Below are 24,153 nucleotides of genomic sequence, written 5' to 3'. Positions count from 1 at the left end.
TTTATCTTGGCAGAATGGTTTATGGTTGGTGTGGTGGATAGGGGGCCCTGATTTGGGGGGCTTCCCAGAGCCCCATTTCTGCCTGGATCGCCTCTACTCAGAATACAAAATAAACCATTCCTAACTGAAACTTTTACTACCTGTAATGGGCGTGGATTCTGTTTTGGGTTTTGAGTGGGGGTCCAGGTGGGAGACATCCCACTTCTCAAGCAGGAGTTCTGACCGGACCCCCCGAACCAGCAGTACCCGTCATGATCCACATGCTGCAGCTCACCTGCTCCCAGTCCCAACTTCACCCGCTCTGAAAAACGGGAGAAATAAACCGCCAACAACAGTTCTGGGTTGGTGGAGGGATTTTCAAAATAAAATTCTCTCATACATCTGTAGTTATTGAAGCCTCTGAAGGCGCAGCAGCTTCTGTCTGTTCATCTGTCCTCCTCCATGAATCCTAACGGTCAGTGTGTGGGAACGGGGCCGCATCCGGAGCACGTTCTCTGAGGTGGGGGAGTGTGTGTGCGCGTGTGTGGATGCCACAGTGATCCTCTAAGACTGACGTCTCTCCGGTAGCGCAGAAGAAGACCGCAGCCGGGCTCCTCCACACACTTGAGCGCAGTCAGGCAGCAGGTAGCCTCAGCCCGCAGAGTGAGGCAGGAATCCGCGGAGCAGGTGGAGGAAGCCGGAGTTTCCCAGCATGTTCACCCTGCGGAAAGCTGCGTTCAGACACGCTCCTCCAGCGACCGTTTGATACCGCTGGAGCGCAGACTGCTACTGCTGCTGCTGCTGTTGCTGCTGGTGGCTTTTCCCCCTCTCTGTCTCTCTTGATCAAACCTCTGATGTGAAGAACCGAACCTCTGCACAGCTGAAATGATGTGGACCTCTCACGATACTGTTGGATTTGTTTTCCTAGCCGGATTCTGTGTTCAGTTCGGATTCTCCTTTGAAGGTAAGACGCTGGTCGTGTCGGGGGTTTTTTCTTCTTCTTTTTTTAACGGGCTGCCTTGTGTTAAAAGTGCGCAGCGCAAAGGGGACTGCGGAAGAAACGACTGTTATTAAGTGGATGCTAATGCGTAATGGGAAGAGGGGATGAGAAATGAAGGTTGCGTCTTTTTAAATTAGTCTTTTTTTCTTCTTTTTTTTCACAACGTAAGCAACTGGTGCTTTTTCTCTCCCGCTATATGAGACACTTATGTTGTGTTTGGGGAGATGCGGAGCGTGTTTCCGCAGTTCGCTCTGCCGCTGCTGGGGAAACACGGAGCTGTTGGTTTTAAAGCTGCCCTGCTGCGTGGAGCTGTCCGCCGTGCTGAAAGCTCCACTCGGTCCCACTTTGAAACAGCTCAAAGCGGCTCAGTCTGCCCACAGCGGTGTTAGGACACACTGGGAACTAAACGGCGCTTCACGTGGACGTTTGTTTGCAGAGAGGGAATCCTGAAAATACCATAATTACATAAAAACGCAACTCATTCAGTTAGAGATTCTGAGTAAAAAAATCACCCAAAATTCAATTCAGTTTAGTTTTCCTCCTTTAATTCACTTTATTTTAGATTATTAAACGTACAGCGTATAAAAAATAAGAAAACAGCTCCACAAAAATATGGATTGGAGTCTGTGCGCAATGAAGAGTCTGAATAATTGAACCATGCTGGCTTTTTCCCATCGAAGTCTCGTCAGTATCTGAGTTGGAGGGAGGGAAGATGGGAGAAGGGGGCGGGGGTGGGGTGTCTACCTCAGTTGGCTCATGAGCCCACTATCAAGTGCTTCTTTGCACCCGCCTGAACCCCCCCTCCCCCTCTCTCCCCCATCATAACCCATTCCTCTCTTTTTTTTTTTTTTTTTTTCTGGTCCGCAGGTCGCTTTACGGATCTGCCCTCTAACATGACGGTTAAAGAGGGCCAAAACATAGAAATGGCGTGCGCCTTCCAGAGCGGAACCGCGTCTGTGTATCTGGAGATCCAGTGGTGGTTCGTGAAGGCTCCGGAGCCCACAGACAGCGAGGAGGAGGTGGACGCCCAAGAGGTACAAAGAAGCCTCTGTTTCTGCTTTGACTATCCCCTCTGCACCCCCCTACGTCCCCTCAAAAACTCCCCCCTCAAACACACATGCACACACACCCCCCCACACACACAAACACACCCCTTCCTCCAGTGGAGAGCAGTGGCTGCTGGGTTAGAAGCACACCCACTCATTAAAGGAAAACGCGCTTCATCCAAAGCGATCTGCGCGCTTTTACGCACAAGCGCCCAGAGATACCGACCTGCACCGCTCCGAGCTGCTAATGCTGTGGCTCTTATGGAGATTGAATGTGATCTGGAACTGGTAGCAGACAGTCTGGAACAGGAAGCAGAACATTATGACCAGCATGCCGCAGGTGAAGCGTTTGTCCTCAGAGTGGATGAGCTTGGCAGCGGGAAAATGCGTAAAGATGAAGATTTCAGTCACTTTAATAAAACAGAGTATGATGACTGATGACTAGGAGACGATAGTTAACAGGTGGTGACAAGGTCATGGTCCAGGCTTCTGTGGCTCAAGGCATTCATGGAGTTCCTCTTGTTGCCGATGGTTGTATCCCCTGACGACTATCAGATGTTTAAGCAGTTTGTGTTGTTGCCTTTTCCTCCAAGTTCCTCTGGTCTCAGTCCGGTTTGTAGAGCTTAAAGGAGTTGCTTCTAATATGTTGGAGGTGGTCATAATTATACGCCTGCTTTATGTTCATATAACAACGGAGGAGGAAGGAGCTGTGTACATTTTGAATGTTTGCTTTGCCGTTGTTGTTGTATGGTTGACTCCTTGTTATCCATTTTTTTCCCCCATTAGCTCAACCATTTAACTAAACAGCAAAATAAATATTCATTTTCACTTTTCATTTTTAACATTATTATTATTATTATTATTATTATTATTATTATTATTATTATTATTATTATTATTATTATTATTATTTTAAAATATATTATTTTATTTCATTGATGCTTTGTCTAGTTCTTAAATAGTGTGATTAGTCTATAAAATGTATGTATTACTTTAATTTAAATGTTTATTTTCCATGCTAACCCACATTATTTTTTTATTCTTGACTCTTTAAAACTGGGCTGTCCATGTTTCTGCCTGAACCAAACTCAAACCTGTTGGCATTAATTCAGTAAGGTCAGTTATGCAGACATATCTCATTTTTTTAGATGTACCAATTGATCAGCCAGAGATTAGAATTGGTCGAGTTTCCCTGGATTGGCTCTGGTCAAACAGTGGAAAATCTTTCAGAAACTACAATATGTTTTCTGTTTCATGTCTTATAGTCATGATGAAAAAAAAGTCTAAATCGGAATGTGCAGGTCAGACTTTAACAATAATTGAAAATCTGTATGGAGCAAAAACAGTTCAAAAATCTGCCACTGCAAGGCAACCAGACCCACCTTACTAAATGATATAATCTGCCAGTGGAACTAGTATTTTTATTTTATTTTATTTATTCATTTGTAAATTTTAAGGAATTTTTTACTTAAAACAAGTTCCTCTTGCTGAAAAGGTACTTGTCAGCCAGTTTTGTCTTATTTCAAGTGAAGATATTTTGAACTAGAAACTAGAACAAAAATCCTTGGTCAGGTTTTGTGGTTTTGCAGTGTGACGACAGAAAACATGTGATCTCAAATTTTAATTTTCTTCCCATTTTATTCCAAATTTGGTCATAAATCACCTCCCCCACGCCACACACCTTCATCAAAACAGTATTAAAAATCCCAACCCAATGCCCCTTGTTTTTTTTCAAGGGGGAAAAAAACAGGAACATTGATTAAACACAAGTTTGTGGGAATAAAAAAATGTCTTGTTCTGCATGTTAACTCCATAACAAATGGAGCCAATGAGGCCTGCTGTTGATAAATGGAGAAAATGGCTGAACTGATACGACCAAAGCATATTCCTCTACGCTGCCTCATTAAACTGCACAACTGGAAATGGTGCGCCGATGTATTGTTGCTGGTTCTGACAGCTCCCATTGCGCCCCCCCCCCCCCCCCCCAACCCCCCATCCAGAATAATGACGGGCTGCTTGGTGGCTGAGAGCGACTGTGTGTGTTTACTGCAGTCAGATGGATGAAATGAATCGCCTGCTTATTGTGAGCCAGGTAGCTGCATGTCAGGATGTGGAGGAGCTGCTGTATTATGCAGACAGCCATCAAAACAGGCCTGGTTTTATTCCCTCCCCGCCCCATTTCCTTGACAAAAGATATGTGTGTGTGTCTATGCATGCGTGCGTGTGTGAGATGTGAGGATGGCTTGGGTATCCATGTGGCTTTTAATTATTGTTCTTTTGTGGCCCGGTTCTCCGAGTGGCATCAGCTGGGCTTTGATCTTAGCTCGGTCCCGCGTGACTCTTGGACGTTGGGATGAAGTGGCCTATTCAGACACGCGTCGCATTGTTAGCCATGTTTCTTATCTGAGGGAGGCTGTTTGAAATGAGAGCGTGACTGGACGCTCCGTGTGAAAGAGGCGCTCCTTCCTGGTAGTTCGGGGGAAAACGTCTACACAAATAAAGGCTGAAAAGTTTGGAGTACTTTGGATCTTTGAAAGCATGACATGAAAAGACTCTGACAGAAGCTTTTCACATGTGAAATAAAACTGAAGTCAAGCAGATCAGTGGGTGAATGTGCTATTTTCAGCTCTGAATGACCACCACTTATCCATACTCAGACTTTTGAAATATTGTTTCTATAACAAAATCTTAAATAATTGCTGCACCCTGTGATATGCACATATATATCAGAGTTATGTTACAGTTTATTCAAACATTGTGTGGTAGAGACCAGAGGGTGAGTTCTCTGCTTTGTAAAGTCGTTCCTGCATTACATATCTGGACAGTTTTATTTCTCCACTTCCTGTTATAGTTGTAAACCTGCATATCAGTTTATTGTTCTAGGATGTATATTCATAAATTCATGCAAATGTTCAAATCTGATGTGAGTTTATTTTATTTTGTGAATTATTTGTATTTAATTGCACTTCATGTCCATTTGACAGACTGTAATCTATTGTTGAGTTATGCACCACTATGAAAATTTGGGCTGATATCGACATCCAATATGAATACTGCTCTTGTGGCCAAGAACCCACATATGCCAATTTTTACCAATATCAAATATACAGATTTCTTCATCTTGAAAAATACAACCACACCACTGACTTGTTCTCTACTTCAGTAAAACTACCCATAATCCTTTGCTGCATCACTATCACTGTCAGGACCTCCATTCAGACTGTGAGTTTGTGTCGTTGTGTTCTCCCTCTCTCTATGGGTAAACTGAGCAGACTGCAGGACAGATCAGGCAAAGTTAGGCCTTGGATTTAAATCCAAACATTTTTTTGCTGTTGTCTTTAGACTATGGCTCCTTTATTTCTGTGTTCTGACAGTCAGTTGTGTATGACAGTTAAAATCTGTGAACTCCTCTCTACGTTCTTCAAAACCAAAAGTGGAGTCCACGCTTTTCTTTTTTTTTTACCATTTGTCCAGTAATGAAGAACAGAAGCAGCTGGTTTGAAACAAAATTTAGCAGCAAGCTATAGCAGTTACTGTGTTTGATGGATCACTTTGCCTTTCACCTAATTATATAAATGCTGTTCCATGATATTCAGATGTAAAAACATCTGTTAGCATTGATCAAATGGGCAAACCAAGCCTGACGTTTTTTATATTTTTATTTAGAAAATGTTATGGGTTAACTGAATATGTAAATAAATAAAACACATATCTATAAAGTTCCAGTATTTGTTTAATGTGCATACAAACTCACAGTAGCTCCTCTCTCTAACCAACTAGCTGATAGCTACCAATCTAATTAGCTCGCTACCATTAGCGTGTGAGGAGCTGATTCTGTGGTGTTTTAGCAAAACACGACAAGCCACACAGAATCAGAGAGTCAACCTTAAAGTGTCCAGATCATTTGAAGTGAAATCCGATGAAGACATTATCTGTAATAGTTCCTTCACTTCCTGTAGACAGACGCGCTTTATCCATTAGCTTGCTGGAAAAGTAAATATGTTATCTCTGTAGTGGAAGCTAACAACATGACCTCACTCTCCTTATCTGTTCATCAAAATAAATTATAGAACCAGATTGTAATAAATGTTGAAAAAGTTGAATTATTCCTTCATTTTGCGATAATGACTAGATATTAAGTAAATATAATATTAAATATAATTATTAAGCAAAGGAAGTGAGGTGGATATCCATCAGACTACATTTTATCATCATATTAAAACAAATGAATTTTTCATGATTTGGCATTATTTCATACCAACGGTTGTGGATTAGAGTGAACTGAATTTGAATAAACTACTGTGTGTCTAAGTGGATTGCAGTTAATACATTTTGTAATTAATTGGAGCTAAATACTCTCTTTATGAGTGTGAATGACCCTCACAGGGTTTTGAACTCATCATATTTTATCTTCCACCTGGATTCTATCTAAATTTGTTTGTTTCTGGTGAGGTTGCAGACATTTGTACTGAATTCACAGAAAACACCTGGGTCAGAAAAAAAGTCTGTCACAAGTTAGCATTTGAGAATAACTGAAAAGGTTCATTGAGTAATAAACAGAATTATAAATCTATTAGTTATCACTAATGGAGTTACAGTCAGTAGTGAAACTACTGGCTTTACTGAAATGAACTGGATTGTACAGCATACATTATATGTTGTTTTGAATGTAACTTAATGAAATTACATTTTGTAATCTTTCCTTTAAGCAGAAAAAAGCAGAATTTTTTTTCATCATAACAGACATCAGTATGGGTTAGTATTTCACAAATTCCAACAATCAGAGCTCTTGAATGTTACAGTGATCAGACATGGTTTGACTAAATCGGACTGTGTGTAAATTAATATGAACTAGAATCCGGCTGTGCTGAACACACAGTACCTCAACTGGAGTTTTTTTAAATTAAAAATTACAAAACCAGCTGTGCAATTCTGGGAGATGATTTTTGTTTAATCACCAAATCAAACTGAAACACAACCAATTTAAACACATTTTAAAGTAACATATAGGAATCAACCTTGATTTTCCCTCCAGAAAACATCCACCAGTTACATGTCCTCTATACAGTATGTCGCCATATGTTTATGGCGCCATATGTCGCCATAAACATATGAAACTTATATCGGATGTGGTTGAAATAATGTGACACAGATCTGACCACATATTGAGTTTTATTTATATTCAATTGTTAGAAACTGTTAGACTGGTGGCCACCAAATGAAACCAATATCAAAACTCTTTATGCCGGGGAAGCGGCTACCGCATTTCCTGATTTTATAGAACAGGACAGTCGAGGTGTTTTGATCAGAAACTAAACCAATGCAGGGCCAGTATCATCAATACCAACACTGATACCTTTTATCTCAGTTTGATATTTCATCAAACTTTCAAACAGTTTTAATCATCTCTGCCAGGAGGAATAAAATGTATCTGTAAATGAAATGCCACCCTCTGCCTGTTGCATGAAAAAAGGCATTTTCAATATGCACATTTAACATGAACAGAAACATTAAACTAGTAACGATTCCTTTAATGATTAAAGCCCGATGGGAAGTCGTGTCTGTCCATTGCACATCTCTAGTTTGCTTCAGAACGTACTGAGAGGTGAGAAGATGAAGAAGTGCAGTTTGTTAGAGTCTCTGGGGAGAACATGTCGAGGCGTTTCTCTACAAAGCCTGTCCCGGACCTGGATTAGAACGATGGAACCCAAAACAAACATCAATATGGAACGGTGCGGCTTGGCTTTCGCTTCCAAAACAAGAGCATAAATGAATTTCCTCCTGAGATTTTCAGAGGCAAACGCACTGCCACTTTCATAATTATACACCATCCCAGACAGAAAGAGTCGCACCTCCATGACACGCTGTTGCTGCTGCCGCTGCAATTTGGCTCCACTTGTGATATTGTTGATTCAAGTCAAAAAGAGAAGCTATGCTATGTGGAGCGGAGGTGGGGTGGGGCGGGTTTAGGGGGGAGCGGAGTGCAGCTAGAGAAAATGAGCGGAGTGCTGGGAAATGCCTGGTCATCACTCTGGGAGGCATTTTAGGCTCTGCTTTCTCCCAGCTTCAGACGGCTGCAATAACATATAATAATGCGCCGTTGTTGAGTGTCATCAACAAAGGCTCAAGTGTTGCTGTCAAAGCGGACGTGGAATATCATTTTTGCACCCATATATTTGAATAGATATGAGGATGTGAGCGTTTAATGAGCAGGGGAAGCGGCTTTTCAAAGGGCTCGTAAAGCACTTGTGTCATTTCAAACAGGAGAAAACCAACACAAAGCCATCTTATTTTAGCTTTGAATACAGAGTGCGTATTTAAAACCAGCCGTCCAACGCTGACACTAATGATGTGGAGTTTGATGTGTGGTATGTCATAAAGACCTCATTTACATCTGTAAAGCGACTCCACTCCATGGTTCTCCGGTGTTGGATGACATTTATTTTTTTACCTTCACATGCTCCAGCTTGTAGCTAGGTGGCACTATAGTGAGGCAGGAAAGACCTTCCTCCCTGAGGGTTTGTTAAGGATGTAAAGAATGAGAGGTTTAATATACAGAACAGTTAAAATCACAAAGGTACAAACAAGATGATTCTAACAATTCAGAATACCTCTGAGTCATGGTTACTGTTTCAGGTTGTTATACAGGATGGAAGCTCACAAGGGTGAGACAATCCAAGTTCTGGATATCAAATAAACTAATAAACTAATGTCTGCTGTGATACTTGGTCTTTATGATAGTGTTTGTCCACTAATGTTCTCTAAAAACCTCTGAGGCCAGAAACAGAACAGCTGGATTTATACTGAAATTTTAGTTTAGCTTCTGCTAATGTGCTAATTCTTGTAATGCGTTTTCCTGACTTTAAAAATCCGCTTAGCGCATTTAGCTTCCTCTAACCTTGTTTTTTCGGAAAAATTGAAATACACTAATTAACTTTACTGTTTTGTAAACTTTCAGTAGAATATAGTTCAACATCTGTGTTGAAGCTTTGGTTATTGACTGTGAAGAATCCTTCAAGTAGTTCATCTGAATTGATGCTACGCTTTAGCATTAGCTTCCACCAAATACCGTGTTGGTGTAGTTCTTTAACGTATGTCTAACTAATGTTTATGATTAGTGCTTTAGAGTTAGCATATCTTTTTAGTTAACGATGCTCACCACTGATAATTAGATGAACTCTGAAAGAAATTGCTGGCAGTATCAGTGTAAAGAGGGAAGCTTACAGACGCATAGCTCATTGTTTTGTTTAGGAAAAACATTGAAAACTGCGCATTATTTTTATTGCATTATTTTATGTTGATCCGTCACATAAAATTCTCCAAAATACATATAAGTTTTTGTTTAATGGGTATTGTTAGGTTTTTAGATAAATGCAAATATAAATATTAAAGATTAGGCAACTTTAAGGACTGTGAGAATCTATGTCTGCTCTCGGAATGTGTGTGTTATGTGTAAGATGATTGAAGCAGCAGGAAGCAAGCCGACAGATGGCCTGGAGATAAGAGCTGACACCTAGCAGGAGAGTAGATCAAAGACTAAGGGTCAAAGTTTTATGACCTAAAGGGACACGAGAACTAAAGTTTACAACCCACAGAGGGACGGGATCTGACCCAGAGAATCTCAGGAACTGGAAATGCAGAATGGCACCATTGTTTAAGTAGTGACTTGTGACTGACTCTGTGTTGTCAGCTGTGTTTTCTGTTTGCAGCTCCTTCTATGCAAATGATTTGTAACTTAAACCACGCCTCAATGTAATAAATATGCAATTGCAAAGGAACACATTAGAAGTGGTCTGGAGACAGAGATAAGAAGATGTCCCTGGGCAGAGTTCTCCGTTCAATTGTAAGAAATTTAACTATCTCCCTGTGTTCTTATTTTTGTTCAGCGAGAATGTCAGGTTATAAATCTGACAGGTATTAATGTGATTGTAATTTGATGTGATGATGCAGAGGATCTATTGCTGATTGTTTTAGTCAACAATTCAACTTATTACACACGGTGAGACATAAGAACAGTGAGGCACACAAGTTTTTGTAACATTTCTGTGCACATAATGTAAAGTGTGACCACTTTATTAAAAAAATACACATATTGTTGAGCTGTTATTGAAGGAGCTACTGATATTATAAATGCAATCAAAGGTATAGATAAATGTAACACATCAATACCTCAGATGTCCTCTCTGCTCTGTTACCTCATGTTTATTCAACAGTACACTTCCTTCACTTTATTCATATAATACCAGTGCACAATAAAGGTCATCTATGGGCGCTTTACACTCAAAGTAAACTGTTTGAGTTCAAATTATAGACTAAGCCATTCCCAGTTATTATACATTTATTACATCTTAACTGTACTCTAGTCTATTTTATAGAAAGAGGATTCAAATCAGTGCTGCGGTTGGTAACATTGTTGCCTAGCAGCATGAAGGTCCTGGGTTCAAATCCCAGCCTGAGGTCTTTCTGCATGGAGGTTGGATGTTCTCCCTGTGCATACATGGGCTCTTTCTGGTTACTCCAACTTCTTCAAAATTCAGACAGCAAAGACATAATATTATCAAGAAATGCTCAGTATATGATGAACAATTCCCCAGCTGCCTGAGCCTAAAGCACCTTAATAAAAAAAGAACATTCAGAAAATCATAATTTCCATATATTTACTCACCAAAAACATTCTAAACCTATAGTCTTTATGTAGTGATGGTTTCAAAAAACACAATAACAAAACCCCACACTGATAACTACAGGCTCTGCCTCCAGCTTTATTTTTCTGAAAATGTAGACACCAAACGTTTCTTCTGTAGATTTACTTGACACATTTGGAACGGCCATGTTTTTAGATGGAATGGAGCTCGGCTGTAAAAGGAAGCATTTTCTCATGCATTCTAAAATGCCAAGTCTCATTTCATTATTCAAACCTCACCGTTTTCCATGATGCTTTATGTGCTCGTGTTTTGAAATGTAGATGTCACATGGGTCTAAACATGGGCAAATAGAGGAGATTTTCTGCAACGTGATCTCCTGTTTGCATCAGCCTAGTGAATGAAAAAGTAACTCACCACTTTGTTTTTCAGTTTCTGTTGTCCTGTGTCCCGAGGTAAGTAAAAATCTGCATAGCGTGGGGTGAAATTAACTGATCTTATTGACTGTGTTGCAGTGGTGCATGTTTGGTATCCACTTGGTACATGACAAGTGCAATACAATATTTAAAAAAATCTGTCATGGGCTTGTTTATTTACTGATCAATCCTAAAGATTCTGCAGTGTTAAATGTGAAACGAGGCGATATGGGAGGTGATCTTCACATGGCATCATCCCTTCCTTCACTATTAAAATGAAATTGCACAGAATGAGTATAACTTGTGTTTATCCCAATTGTTCCTCAACTTTATTTCTATATCTTTATACATCTCTTAGGTTTTTTAACATTACATATACTGTTTAACTAGGTTGTTCACACTATACAATGTTGTATGCTGCTGTGATTTACATTTTCCCTGCTAGAATGAACAAACCTAATCCAGCAGTGCCCAATCCCAGTCCTCAAGGGGACAGTGTCCAGCGTGTTTCAACTGATAACTGATTCAATTAGCTTCTCAGCATGCAATCAAGTTTTGCAGGAACATTCTAATGACCCATTAAATGATACAATTAAGGTGACCCAGGGAAATATCTCAAACATGCAGGATAGTGGGCTTTGAGGACTGACTTTGGACACTACTAGTCTAATCTAATCTAATCCAATCTAAAATAGGTATTTGTTAAGATATTCAACTGCAGATTGGAACTCTGCTCTACTCCTTTTGTGCACTGTCATCAGATATTGGCATAGAACATTTTTTTCAAAATAATACCAAACACACCACCTCTAACCCTGAAGCATTAATCATAAACATTAGTTCCGATAAAACTAAAGCACTACACAACACAGTACTTAGTGGAAGCAACGGTGTCTTCAGTCAGAAGTTTCTTTAAATGCACGCAGTCTATCTACAATAACTATTTGAAGAATCTGAATTAATATGAGTTGAAGCAACATTTAATTTTACATTGGGATCAATGCAGCATTTTTTAATTTGAATTTAACAGACACTAATACTAAAGTGCTACGCCAATATTTAGCAGAAGCTAACACCGTATTACTTAAAATGAGAAGCTTTGTCATCGCCAACCACTAGCATGTCATGGGATATGTCAGTCTTCCAAGCTGTGCTTTCTTTCAAATACTTTTGGATAAGCTCTACAAAAAATTTCTGCAAATAAGTAGATTTTTAGCAAATAATTTCAAGTCATGTTAGACACAAATGTTTGATTCTGTGAACCCAAACATAACTAGTCGAGGGTTCACTCGATTTAATTAGACTTTTAGGTTAGAAACACTAGTTAGATCCTGAAGCACATGTCTGACCTGAAGCCTTATTGTTATTTGTTAAGCTGTTAGAAACAAGTCTAACCAGCTCATTTCCCTTTTGCTTTAAACCCTTTGTGTTCTGATGAGGTGGACTTGAATCCTTTTTATCCATCTCATCAGGATGCTGCTGTGTGCAGTAAGAACAGTTTACTGGGTGAATTCCTGCCTTGCTATCCACCTACAATTCTGTTTGGCGTGGGATTATGTGTGGATTATTCTGGCCACTATCTGCAGAGGTAACCGTCTGTACCTGCTCTGATCCTCCCATGCAAGCCTCTGCAACATTTATAACTAATTTATCAGTCCTGCCTAGCCTCAGAATAAATTCATAACAGTAAAAACAGCTTAGAATCGATTGCATCTCCTCTGTGACTGGGGGAAAAAGAGGAACATCTTTGCATACGTGGGGTTTCAGAGAGGGTACACCTCGACAGTATGAATTTCAAAGGCAGATCAGGCAGAGGTTCAAATCGACAGAGACGACGCCCGAACACATAAGGGTGCAGTTTACAGATTCATGGTGCGTTTCGTTCCTCAAACACATCCAGGAGTGCATGAATGGCTGTGCTGCTCCTGGCCTGAAAGACAGATTTAGCTGACCTGGGGTATAAGACAGGGCTGCAAGAACCAGGAGAGGATTTAAAAAAAAAAAAAGAAAAATAGTTTTTCTCCAGGCCTTGCAGCTGGAGTTGAATACAAACCATTCATTTAGCCTCTTGTCTCTTTACGGCAGCTAGGCTCTCCTCAGGTTCTCCTAGCTGCTGCTGAAGTCACCAGGTCCGACCAGGCCTGGGCCCAGAGCCGGCTCTGACCAGCCGCACCATGCAGGGACACATCTGGAACATCTGTCTTGGTTGTAATGACCAGATCGTCTCCACAGGAAGCGGCTGGTTGGTGTGTGAAGGTGAAGCACTCTGTCAGATTCAGCTGCAGCCACTGGTCAGTTAGCCGTCTTCTCACTTCACTTTATGAACTTCAGTTAGACTTAATTCAACATTGTTTATTAATCCTAAAGGGAAAGGAAGAGGATGTTCAGGGTTGTTCAGAATTTTCCTTCTATTCACTGTCATCATCTCCAGAGGTTCCACAGTAACGGCAAAAGGCAAACTTCTTGAAGCACAAGAATCCCTGACTGAGGTGGAAGATGCATCATATAGATTAATAATTATTATAATAGAAGTATGAAAACATGAAGTACAGCAGAACTGGGAAGAAAAGGACTTAACTTTCTAGGATCCTTGCTTGTGTTCATTTAAAAAATCGAAATAGAAGAAAAGAAAGAAACAAGGAAGGAAAATAGTAAAAAAGTAAATTAAGATTGAAGATAGGATACATGAAAACAAGACAGGTTGGACAACTTTGAATGAAAGGACAAAAGGACACTAGATACGACGGAAAGAAAAAGTTACAAGGAAGTAAGCAAAGAAGGAATGACCCGTGTAAAGAAAGAAGAAAAGACATGAGAAGGAATTAAAAGAACATGGAGAAGGGAAAAATGAGGGAGGAAGGAAAAAACAAATGGAAGGAAGAGCAGAGTTAAGTCAGTACAGAAAATACATTTTGGGGGACACAAAGAAGGATAGGAGGGAAAGGAAATCAAAAGAATGGATAAAGAGAAGGATAGAAAGAAGAAAGGACATGATGGACAGAAGAGTAAAGAGATGACAGTAGAGAGAGATAATAATGAATAAAGTATTTTTACTGATACGTTTGTTTTTTTTTTCCTCAAACTTATGCTGAAACACAAGACAGAAATCGGTAAAGGAACCATGGAATATATAAGTCTGACATTTTTGTTGCAAACGGAAATCTGAAAGGTGTGGCTTGTTTGTAGTAATCAGAGTTTTAGTAGAACTCCCTGCAGTTGCAGCTGCAGGTCTTTTCAGGTATTTCTCCACCGGCTTTGCGGCATCCAGACACTGAAGGAGTTTGTCTGCAAAGTCAGACTCCCAGTGTGCTCCGCTGGATTCCCCACATCAAACTAACCGAGTCGTGTTTATGTTCAGGGTAAAGCGAAAGTCAAGAGTGTTCTAAAACGAGGCTTAGGTCAGGATTCCTGTGGACTGTCAGACTGACAGCTGATGGAGGCTGAGTGGATGGAGTTGGAGGAAGTTATACGTCCAACAGTTTGAGGCTGATAACTGTCTGTAAAAACTGTTAGCTTTGTCTGCTCTCCAGGCTCACACTGGTGCCAACATGCTTTTTAATAAGACATGACTGGTTGTTACTGGATGAGGAAAATATCACTACGCTTTGTGTATAAAACATAAAATGTTCTGGTTTCTCCGATTCTAAACTATTGTGTCTTATTATTCAGTATTGCACTCTAATCTGAGCTTTTATCAAGTTGTTGATAGTAGGAAATGGAATCTTTATCTGCACATACATAAAACAGAAATGTGTGCCTTCATATTCAGACAGATTCAGATTTATGGTCTTGTTTGCACGTGGTTTCATGTTTTTTTTTTTATCTATTGCTTGATCATTGTGTGAGACAACAAGAGCGATCTCAACTGAACCTCCATCTGATGCTTCATGAGTCACACCTAATGATTCGTTTTATGAACACATGAAAAGAATCAGGAATCAGTTTCTCTGCTGCGTGTTGATTTAATTTACCTTAGAGTCTGATCCTTTAGATCCTGATTCTGTTTTATTCTATTTCCAAAGACGCATCTGTGTAAACAATCAAACAACAAATGCCGACTGTGAGAGAATGAAGCTTGCTGCTTGTTCTTTGATACAGGTAATGGTTTTTAATCCAGCAGTAAATAAAGGAATTGCAGGATTATCCCCATTTCCGGATCAAAACAAACATTCATCAGATTTAACTAAGCTCAAAAGATGAACATGCTGCTATTTGATGCACTTAATGACCAATACAAACAAAAAAAATAATATTCTGATTTTTGCTTTTGTCCTGCTTATCACAAAACAAAGCTGATCAAAGAATCAGGGGATTTAATTTCCTGACCCATCAATTGTGAATGAATCTATAGACGGTAAACAAGGAGGAGCGATCAGGTCATGGTTTGGTAGACGGTCATACAGTAACAAACGGTGGGCACTTCTTTCTTTTCACATATGTTAAGTCTGTAGCATTACAATCCTTTATAAAGTGTTTATTCATTTTGATCAAAACACCACTGACAGTTAACTCCTATTCTGGAATGAAAAGGTTTAGTTCAGGTGAAATGAAGGGCTTTGCAGAACACATATAACTTATTCCAGTGAGGAAATAAAGAAGTTAATGCTTGTGAAGGTTTTTGTGGTGTTTCCTTTAGGTTCTGGTTGTGCTTTTTAAAAGCCAAGACATCATTACCATTCTAAAATGATTTTGATAATGAAAAAATCATTTTGGCAAAAAAAAACAACCAAACAAACAAAAAAATATATATTTTCTTCTAGTTGGTCACTGAAAACCCAGAAATTCTTCACATTGCAGAGTGAAACAAATCCAGCAGTTCTGGAAGCTCCTGTTTGCCATCATCTTGCATTGATTTGGTGTGGCGTGCTTTGGACTTAATTTTCTGTTGTGGTACGTCAAGCAAACCGAGGACATGCGACTGCTCCTCTGGATGCAGGTGTTGATCAACCTTCAGCTGTTCAACTCATTACACAGTTTAGTCAAATAACTAGCTTAGCTTTTGTACATCAAAGTTGAAAGAAAACAAAGTACTTGGTCATATATGTTTTTGACTTCACAGTTACATACGTTAGACTAAGTTCATACCATTTTCCATTGTCTTGGAAAATGGAGAATGTTCAGATAACAAACACATGTAAAGCTCATTCCAGTAGACAATTTCTTCTTCCACAGTGTGTGTGAGGAACATGGCTGCCTGTTCAGATGCCAGGAGTGTGACAGGAACAGATCCATCAGTCGGCTCTCCTACACCTGGGAGAAACTGTAGCCTGCTTTTAATCCAAGTTCCGAAGACTACAAACACTAATCGCTTTCTTGTGAAATGCAAAGAGAATGTGCTGTGAAATTATTATTTTTTTAGATATATTCCTATGGCTTTCCTCAAGCTTCATGCTTTTATTTTTCTCTGGGCAGAACAAAAAATTGTGATTTAAATATTTATTTTTTATCAGTTTTTATTTAAGTAGATATTTAAGCTTGGTTAAAATGTCTTTTTGTTCCAGTATAATGGGAAAATAAATGTAACTTCTATACACACTGCGTTATAGATGGTCTGTATCTGGTGGAAGACACAGAAATCAACTTGGTGGTCATAAAGAAATTTTTTCTCAGTTGAGGAGCAATAAAGATTCATAAAGGAATTTTTTTATGGAATCCACACTGGTAGAGCACAAGTAGTGCTAGGTTGTTTTCTTACCTCATAAACTCTGGCTGTGTTGTGTGACAGAAACTGGATGTAAGGGTTTTTTTCAATCACTTATTACATTATGGCACCGTAAAATCTGTTGTGTACAAACATTTCTAAAGTTTCAAGAGCTATCTCCTGAGTTATCTCATGGGTCACCGCTATATCTGCAATCTGTGCCTCTTTCCACCTCTGTTCCTCTAAAGGTGCTCTGATGTTGGGAGGCTGAGCTGCGTCCATTCCTGTACGGTGGAGCACGGAGACAGGGTGTAAGTGAAGGAGCCATGTCTTGTGCAATAAGGACATACTGAGGCTCTGGGGAAATATCCTGATTGGTTTTCTTTGTGCATACAAAACAAGACTCTCATTTAGTCCGTTCTAAGGAACCCGACAGCTCTGGGTATTGGCCAGATTTTTGAACACAGATACAGAAGAGTTAATGCTCCACTAAAGCAAGCAGTCAATTCCTCCTAAGCAACAGCAGAAAAGTAGAGTTAATAGTGGTTAGCTAGATCAGTGACTCGTTTAAAACCATACACAGCTTATGGACCCATAAGGTATTTCCAATTATCTCCCCAGTCTTTTTACCTCCCTGTTGCTTCATTGTGCTGAGTGCTTTTTGACATGACAACTGAAAGGAGATTCTACTCATGAATTAGGCTGTTCTTTGATTCCATTTATACTAGGTTTCCGTTTGTGTGTGTGTATTACAGCTCGGCTACGTGGCACACTCAACGCCTACAACTAGATCCAGTCCTGGAAGGGAAAAAATGCACCTTGGTGGATTTACAGCAACTGTTCACTAACAAACAAGAGCGACATTTAATGTCGGCATAGAGATCTGCGCTCAGTTCAAGTTCCCTAAGTTGGAAAAAGTTTATACCTCTCTGAGAAATCTTTCAGCGCACCACTGATGAGTTAGTGCTTGTACGCTTAGTTGATGCATAGGATTGCATAGCCTACACTGAAATTACAAAAAATCCTGCTCAATGCTAAATGTTGCTTAGTAAAAATGGTGACCTAAATTAAAAAAAGATGAGCTGCAGCAGCGCTGAATGCATCGACCAGGACTTACAAACGAGCAGAAACTCTCCCAGTTTTGTTTGCTTTGCAGTAGGAACCGGTTGGCACGGGATTCTGGTGATAAGAAGGTTTGAGTAAAAATACCACAGTGTAGCAATAACTACTGAGAATCACCTTTAGTTTAAGATTCACCAAAGTTCACAAGTTCTTCCGTGACTTCTGTTTTTATTAGAATATTATACAAACAATGATGAGACACATAAATAACATTTTGAGTGAAAATACCAACTAAATTTAGCAGCACCGAAGTAATTACACATCCTGTTCAAATTGTTTGTTTTTTTCTGCTGTTCTGTTTTTCCTGATGTTAGCTAGCTAATTAGCTGGCTTAGCTTATCCTGTTACAAGACTCAAGCAATTTTATTTTTTTTTTTTAAGCCATTGCAGACGATTATGTATTTTAGCCTGTTTTTGCATTTTACATGGGCAAAATATTAGAGGGAATTCTAGGTTACAACACAGCTAACAGCTAGCGTGCTACTACAGAAAAGCACAGCCGTTTTTGGCTTGTTAGCACAGAAAGTTAAAGCTTTAGCTTTCACCATGATTCAAAATTTCTGTGACTTTTTCCTTTTCTTTTAGCCTTACTTTAGACTGTAAAGTAAGGCTACACCGTATTTTAAACTGTACTACATGCCAGTCCAGTACTGTTGTGGTAAGAACACTATTTTCAACATTTTCAGGGACAATGTATTTTAAAAGCACCAAATGTCCTCCTTCCCTCTTTTTACCCTTTAAATAAATGTGTTTGCACATATAGCCTATTCATGAAAATCTGCAGTGCCAACATCCATCACAGCTGTGCTCACGCTCACTAGACATTCATAGCAGCCAATATATTTACTGACAGCTTCGCCTTAATCCACCGTATTTTTTGGGTTGTGCAATCAGCAGCTGATAATGACCAGCGATGGGACCGAAGAGGACTCACACACGCTACAGAGGGACAGGAAATTAAACCCAGATTAGGGAGGTGGTTTATTCTTGCTGTTTGATAGCGGTGACAGATTATAATACATGGGTAATGATGAAGGTGTTAGGGTTGCCTTTGATGGCAGCACTATAGAAATCAGCTTATATACCCAAACATTCCTCTGCATGATTAAGCTGTGGTTTGTATTTTACTGCTGATATGGCAGTGAGAATAACTTTGAAAATAGATCCACGGTTGGCGCCTAACATTTACATTTCTTTTCAACCTCCACCAGGACCATCTATCTTATTCTTATCATTTTTTTGTGTAATTTAAAAGACAATGATGTTTTTTTTAAAGCAGGTTTTCTATCCTACTCAAGGAAAACAAGGACTACACAATTTCACCTTGTTCTCTTAGATTTGACAATGACTCCGCTTCCATCTGAAGCATCATATTACATTTGCTCTTATCGTACACAGGGGTGGATGATTCAGTGACACAGATACATGGCCACCAACAGTACACTGTCTTTATTGCTTTTGGGGTCGGTGAGGTGGGGGGTGACTCTCATGCCTTTTTCTAACGGCAGCCACAGATAATTCAATCAGTGAAACCTCTGCTGTCACTGATCCTCCTGACCCCTCTGTTCCACTGTCACTAAAAAGGAAACTGAATCCATTTGGCGCTCCTACTGGAGTTGTCACGCAGAGAGAAATACTTTTCAAATTGAATCAGACAGTTCTTTAAGATGTCTGCACTTCAAAATAGGACATTGATGGTGAAAACGCGAGTTGCCCTGTTGTTGGAAATATTGCTAAGTCTCCATTTATTTGTTAACACAGACTGAGAGGGCATGGTTGTCTTTTCCCTAATTGCAACTTAAGTATATTTCTAATTTAATAATCTACTTTTAAAGTATTTTATACCATCAGATGTTATAATCAAAAGCTAACAGGTTTTTTTTAACCATATTCATGTCTATAAAAATTTGATTTGATAGACTTTGAATGCCAACATTTTCTGTTTATAATTTTCCTTGCTGTCTGCGAGGTTATGTGGTTTGATGTATGAATGGATACAAAAATGACAACACAGACAAACTGAACAATATATCTGCCATTCTTCAAATGCTTCAGCTGTGATTACATATTGATTCCTCCCAGGTTCTTTTATGTGTTTTTATGAGTTGAATGCTAGAAGACGTACTTGAGGGATTTTCTGAGAGGTATCCTAAAATTATGTCTATTGTGAGAGAAAAAAAACCTCCTATATCAGGTGAAGCTGTTCCCTTAATGCTTTGATAGGTCAGTAATGTGGTTTGGGTGAGGTTGGCATGTTTTATGATAGCTCTTCAGCTTTGACAGATTGCAGAATTAGATCAGAAAGAACTCAGGATGTTCTGTTATTTCAAGACAGGTTCTCCACACAGGCGGAGAAATACATTACAAATCGGTTTAGAAAGTTTGTTTCTATTACAGTTCAGACAGATTATTAACATGATGGAGGCTGATGTTAAAAAGGTGTTAAATCTTTGAACAAGCACATCTATTCACACGTCACCTGACACTGTGAGAAGATGAAATGTAAAATTCATTTAAGTCAGGTTGGGTTATTCCATTCCATCATGTATATGTGTGGACATCAAATGTCCATATTTTCATTTGCTTCTTTTAATCTTTCACCTTTTAAGCGAACTTTTACATACTTTCCACAGATGTCAACATCAGCTATTTTATTTCTTTAACAAAAGAATTCTTGGTGTTCTGTAGCACACCAATAAACAGTATCTTACTTGTTGCAGTTAACTCCTATAACCCTAACTTGAACAATCTTAGGTTGAAAACAAACATATTGATGTGGGTTCACATACTTTAAAACAATCCTCAATTTTGTCTCTTCATTTTAAAATGAGATGTTGAAAATGATTTGTACTCCCTAATAATCAATGGGAAAGTCTTGTTTGGTAGAGATGTTTGATTATGCATATTTTAGTATCAATCTGATATCAATAAATACGGGGGCCATTATCACCATTCCTGATACAGATCCCAATACAGATACTAATACAGGCACTGATTCCGATACTGATACTTTTGTGGTTTTCCCTTTGAATTATTTGGTTAAAGCCTAGGAAAGAATTTGGCCAAACTTTATAGGTATCTACAAAGTAATTACTAACTACATTATACTAACATGACACACAAAAACAACTGAAAAATAAAATAATTTGTGTGCATTTTTATTTTAAATAAAAAATTAGAATTTGATGGAAAATGTATTTAACATCTTTTCGAGGAAGAGATCGGAAACTACAAAGCAAAAATGAAATATAATTGCAAGAAGGAATCTGGAACTAAAGTATCAATCTGATTCTGATACTGATACTGACTTGGCAGCGATGTTATCAGTATTTGGGATCGATCTGCCCACCTGTATTTTTTGGCATTACAGAGGATCCTTGCCTACTCAGTATTCACATATTTTTCTGCAGATTACTTAAAATTATTTAAGGAAAATTTTCCTGTTCCATGATTTGTTCAGAGTATATATAAATACTTGAAATAAAATGCAGCTTAAACACCTGCAACACTACATTATGCTCTCCTGGCTGATGTTTCACAGCACCCGATCCAGGAGGCTAGTAGTGCCAAGAAAAATTTTCCTCCGAAAAATACCTCAGTATGTATTAATGCATACTGAGGTATTTTTAGAGTTTGAACTATTATAACGGGCAGTTATAAGCATTTCTATTGAACATAATCTAATCTTAGACAACAAAATTTTTGCTTTTTTTGTCGATAAAGCCAAATGCTGTTGATCATAAGAGATTTGTAAAAGCAATAAACATGGTGAAACATCCCTGAATACATCTTATAGGTCTTGTAAATTCAGTTTTACAAAACTAAATATAAACACTTATTCCACATATAAATATTGTGACAAACTGCTTAGGAGATTTTCTTTTAAATTACACAGTTTGAACTTCATTGCAATTTTTGTTCTTAGCTTAAATTGCTATTGATTATTTTAAGCATATCTACACCAGCATAATTCTAAAAAAGTGCATAACTGAAGTTGTGTAGTTCCCAGTAAAAAGAATTGATTTGCAAATAACGCAGCAGCTATCCTGATTTTTGAGAAAAAGCTATGGCCGTATGCTCTTAGGTTTATTCTGGAGATCACTGGTGTCTTATTACAAGAGGAGCAATCGACGAAGATTTGTTTCAGCTTACAGGCCTCATGGCCCATAATAGTCTCCCAGAGGAGTTTAGATCTAGTGTAGTGGACTTTTATTGGCCATTACAATAAATTTCTCTAAAGCCTTAGAGTCTCTTTACTCACCCACCTTCAGTTGAATAAAGATAATTATGTGCCAGCCACAGGAATTAGAATATTTTCTGTATTGATTTATATTTAGTTGAAAATGTTTGTTATAAAGGTTTTGCTCTGTTTGTATTTTGTTGACAAAATACAGACAGAGCAGCTGAAATAGAATGCTTCTATTTTAATGGCAGGAAGAGAGGCATAAAGCAGATATTAGCAGGAGATTCAATATTAAAAGAACGGTATGTAAGAATAAGCTGTTAGTAGAAACATAATAATGTTGAATCTTCATTTCTAAACTGTTTCATAACTCTAGAATGAATCTCTTCATGAAAGAAAATGAAGAAATTATTACATCTTCTCATTGAAACAATTTATTTCTTTACACTTTAATGATCCAATTCAATAAGCAGAATAAGTTGTTTGGCTTTTATAAGGAGCTCCATATTTGTGAGTGTAGCCTTGAAAATTTTTCAAAATATTCTCCTCCAATGTCCCACAATGTAAAGGATATTAATAACCAGATTTTAAAACAGTACATTTATCACCAAAAAGAATTATTACAAAGAAATAATCAACCACACACAAATGTCTTACTTACAGACTCATTCGACAAATGAGCCTGTAAGAAAAACATCATTTATTTCAGTCATTCAGTCCTCTAAGTTATATAGATTAATTCCACATAGACTGACATGTTCAAGCCTTTCTTTCTCTTAATTATGACAATTTCTGCTTACAGCTAATAAAATATTAAAATTACAGCAGGCCAATAAAAAAACAATTTTATTACAGTCATGTAGACTTAATGAGAAGTTTGTTTAAAACATAATTAAAGGTTGTTATTTTCAAAAGCTACTGTAAGTCTGAGAAGCCTCATCAGAACAGAATATTAACTCAATATTACTTTTTGTGCTGGAGGCTTGGCTGCCCAATTGGAATGTATTGACATAGTTGCTCTAAGAAAGCAATTCTACTTTTTAAAACAAGAATAAATAATCAGTTAAATTTATATATACTTCACTGTATGCACAAAACTTTAAATGTAATATTTAGTTTGTCCTTTCTGTCATCTTTGATAGTCGTTAAAGTGACAGGTGACAAGCATATCGTTCAGAGCTTCCATTGTAGGGCAGTGGAGGACTGAATGAGGATTAAATACCACAAGTCAATAGTGAAAACGTGAAGACAGTTTAAATGCATTAAACTGTCGCATTTAGTCGCATCGAAACCTACTGAATCACTAGATAAAACATCCACATTTTATTAGTGATCATGAAAATGTCTGCAGGCAAATGACATTTATGTGACCACATACTGTAGTTCTGCTGGTTGAAGCTGCCAGTTGTATCGATCCACCTGATCAGCTGCCATTTGCATCCGACTGCACATTCATGTAGTTGTCCAGGTGGTGTAGTTTTTGGAAATGATCCCAGTGAAGTGATCTGACTGAGATGGGTAGGTCATTGATACAGCTGGCAGCCTCAATCTAACAAACTCTGAGTTGCATCAGTAATGTTGTTGCTAAGAAAACAGTGTCTCTTTTCCAACTTATGCTGTTTTGAGTTGGCAACATTGACCAGCTAAACATGAACATTTGTGTATGAAAACGAGAAGTTATTAAATATCAAATATCTCCTCTTTGGATACTAGCATTGTGCAGAAACGACATACAGTGGTGTTTGCGGCAAATACCTGAAAATTGTGAATACTTTAGATCTCCTCTAATAAGGCTTATTAGTTGCTTATCTTAATAGTTTAAACACCAAAAATACCTTCATGTTATTTAATACACACAACCGTCTTATTTCTACCACAGGCGTTAGCATCCTGAATTGGCTGCTTTACAAATGTCAGCCAATAGTGTGTAAAGGACAATCGTAACTCTGTACTTAGGTATTTTAGTGTTCTGTGCTGCATTTTCATTTAGGTATTTACGCTATAATATACTTTGTGAAAAAAATCTGCACTGAATTTGAAAAAGTTGCTGTTTCCAAAGTGACCACTAGATGGCACTGTTTTTCGCGCACCATATCTTTTAGGTGATTAGGACAAATTTAAATA

At 38.5% G+C, this 24,153-nt stretch overlaps 1 protein-coding gene across 1 annotated transcript in view; it reads left to right on the top strand.

Moving 5' to 3' along the window:
* The first annotated feature begins 293 nt into the window (after positions 1-293).
* Positions 294-24,153, top strand: part of vstm2a (V-set and transmembrane domain containing 2A) — a 96,178-nt gene continuing 72,318 nt past the window's right edge. The window contains exons 1-2 of the mRNA XM_032551318.1: positions 294-943; positions 1,847-2,013. Of these exons, the coding sequence (XP_032407209.1) occupies positions 865-943; positions 1,847-2,013 (246 nt within the window). The 5' untranslated portion in view covers positions 294-864. The remainder of the gene's footprint in view (positions 944-1,846; positions 2,014-24,153) is intronic.

This window comes from Xiphophorus hellerii, chromosome 21 (assembly GCF_003331165.1).
Source record: "Xiphophorus hellerii strain 12219 chromosome 21, Xiphophorus_hellerii-4.1, whole genome shotgun sequence".
Classification (NCBI taxonomy): domain Eukaryota; kingdom Metazoa; phylum Chordata; class Actinopteri; order Cyprinodontiformes; family Poeciliidae; genus Xiphophorus; species Xiphophorus hellerii.
This window is presented reverse-complemented; position numbering and strand designations above follow the sequence as displayed.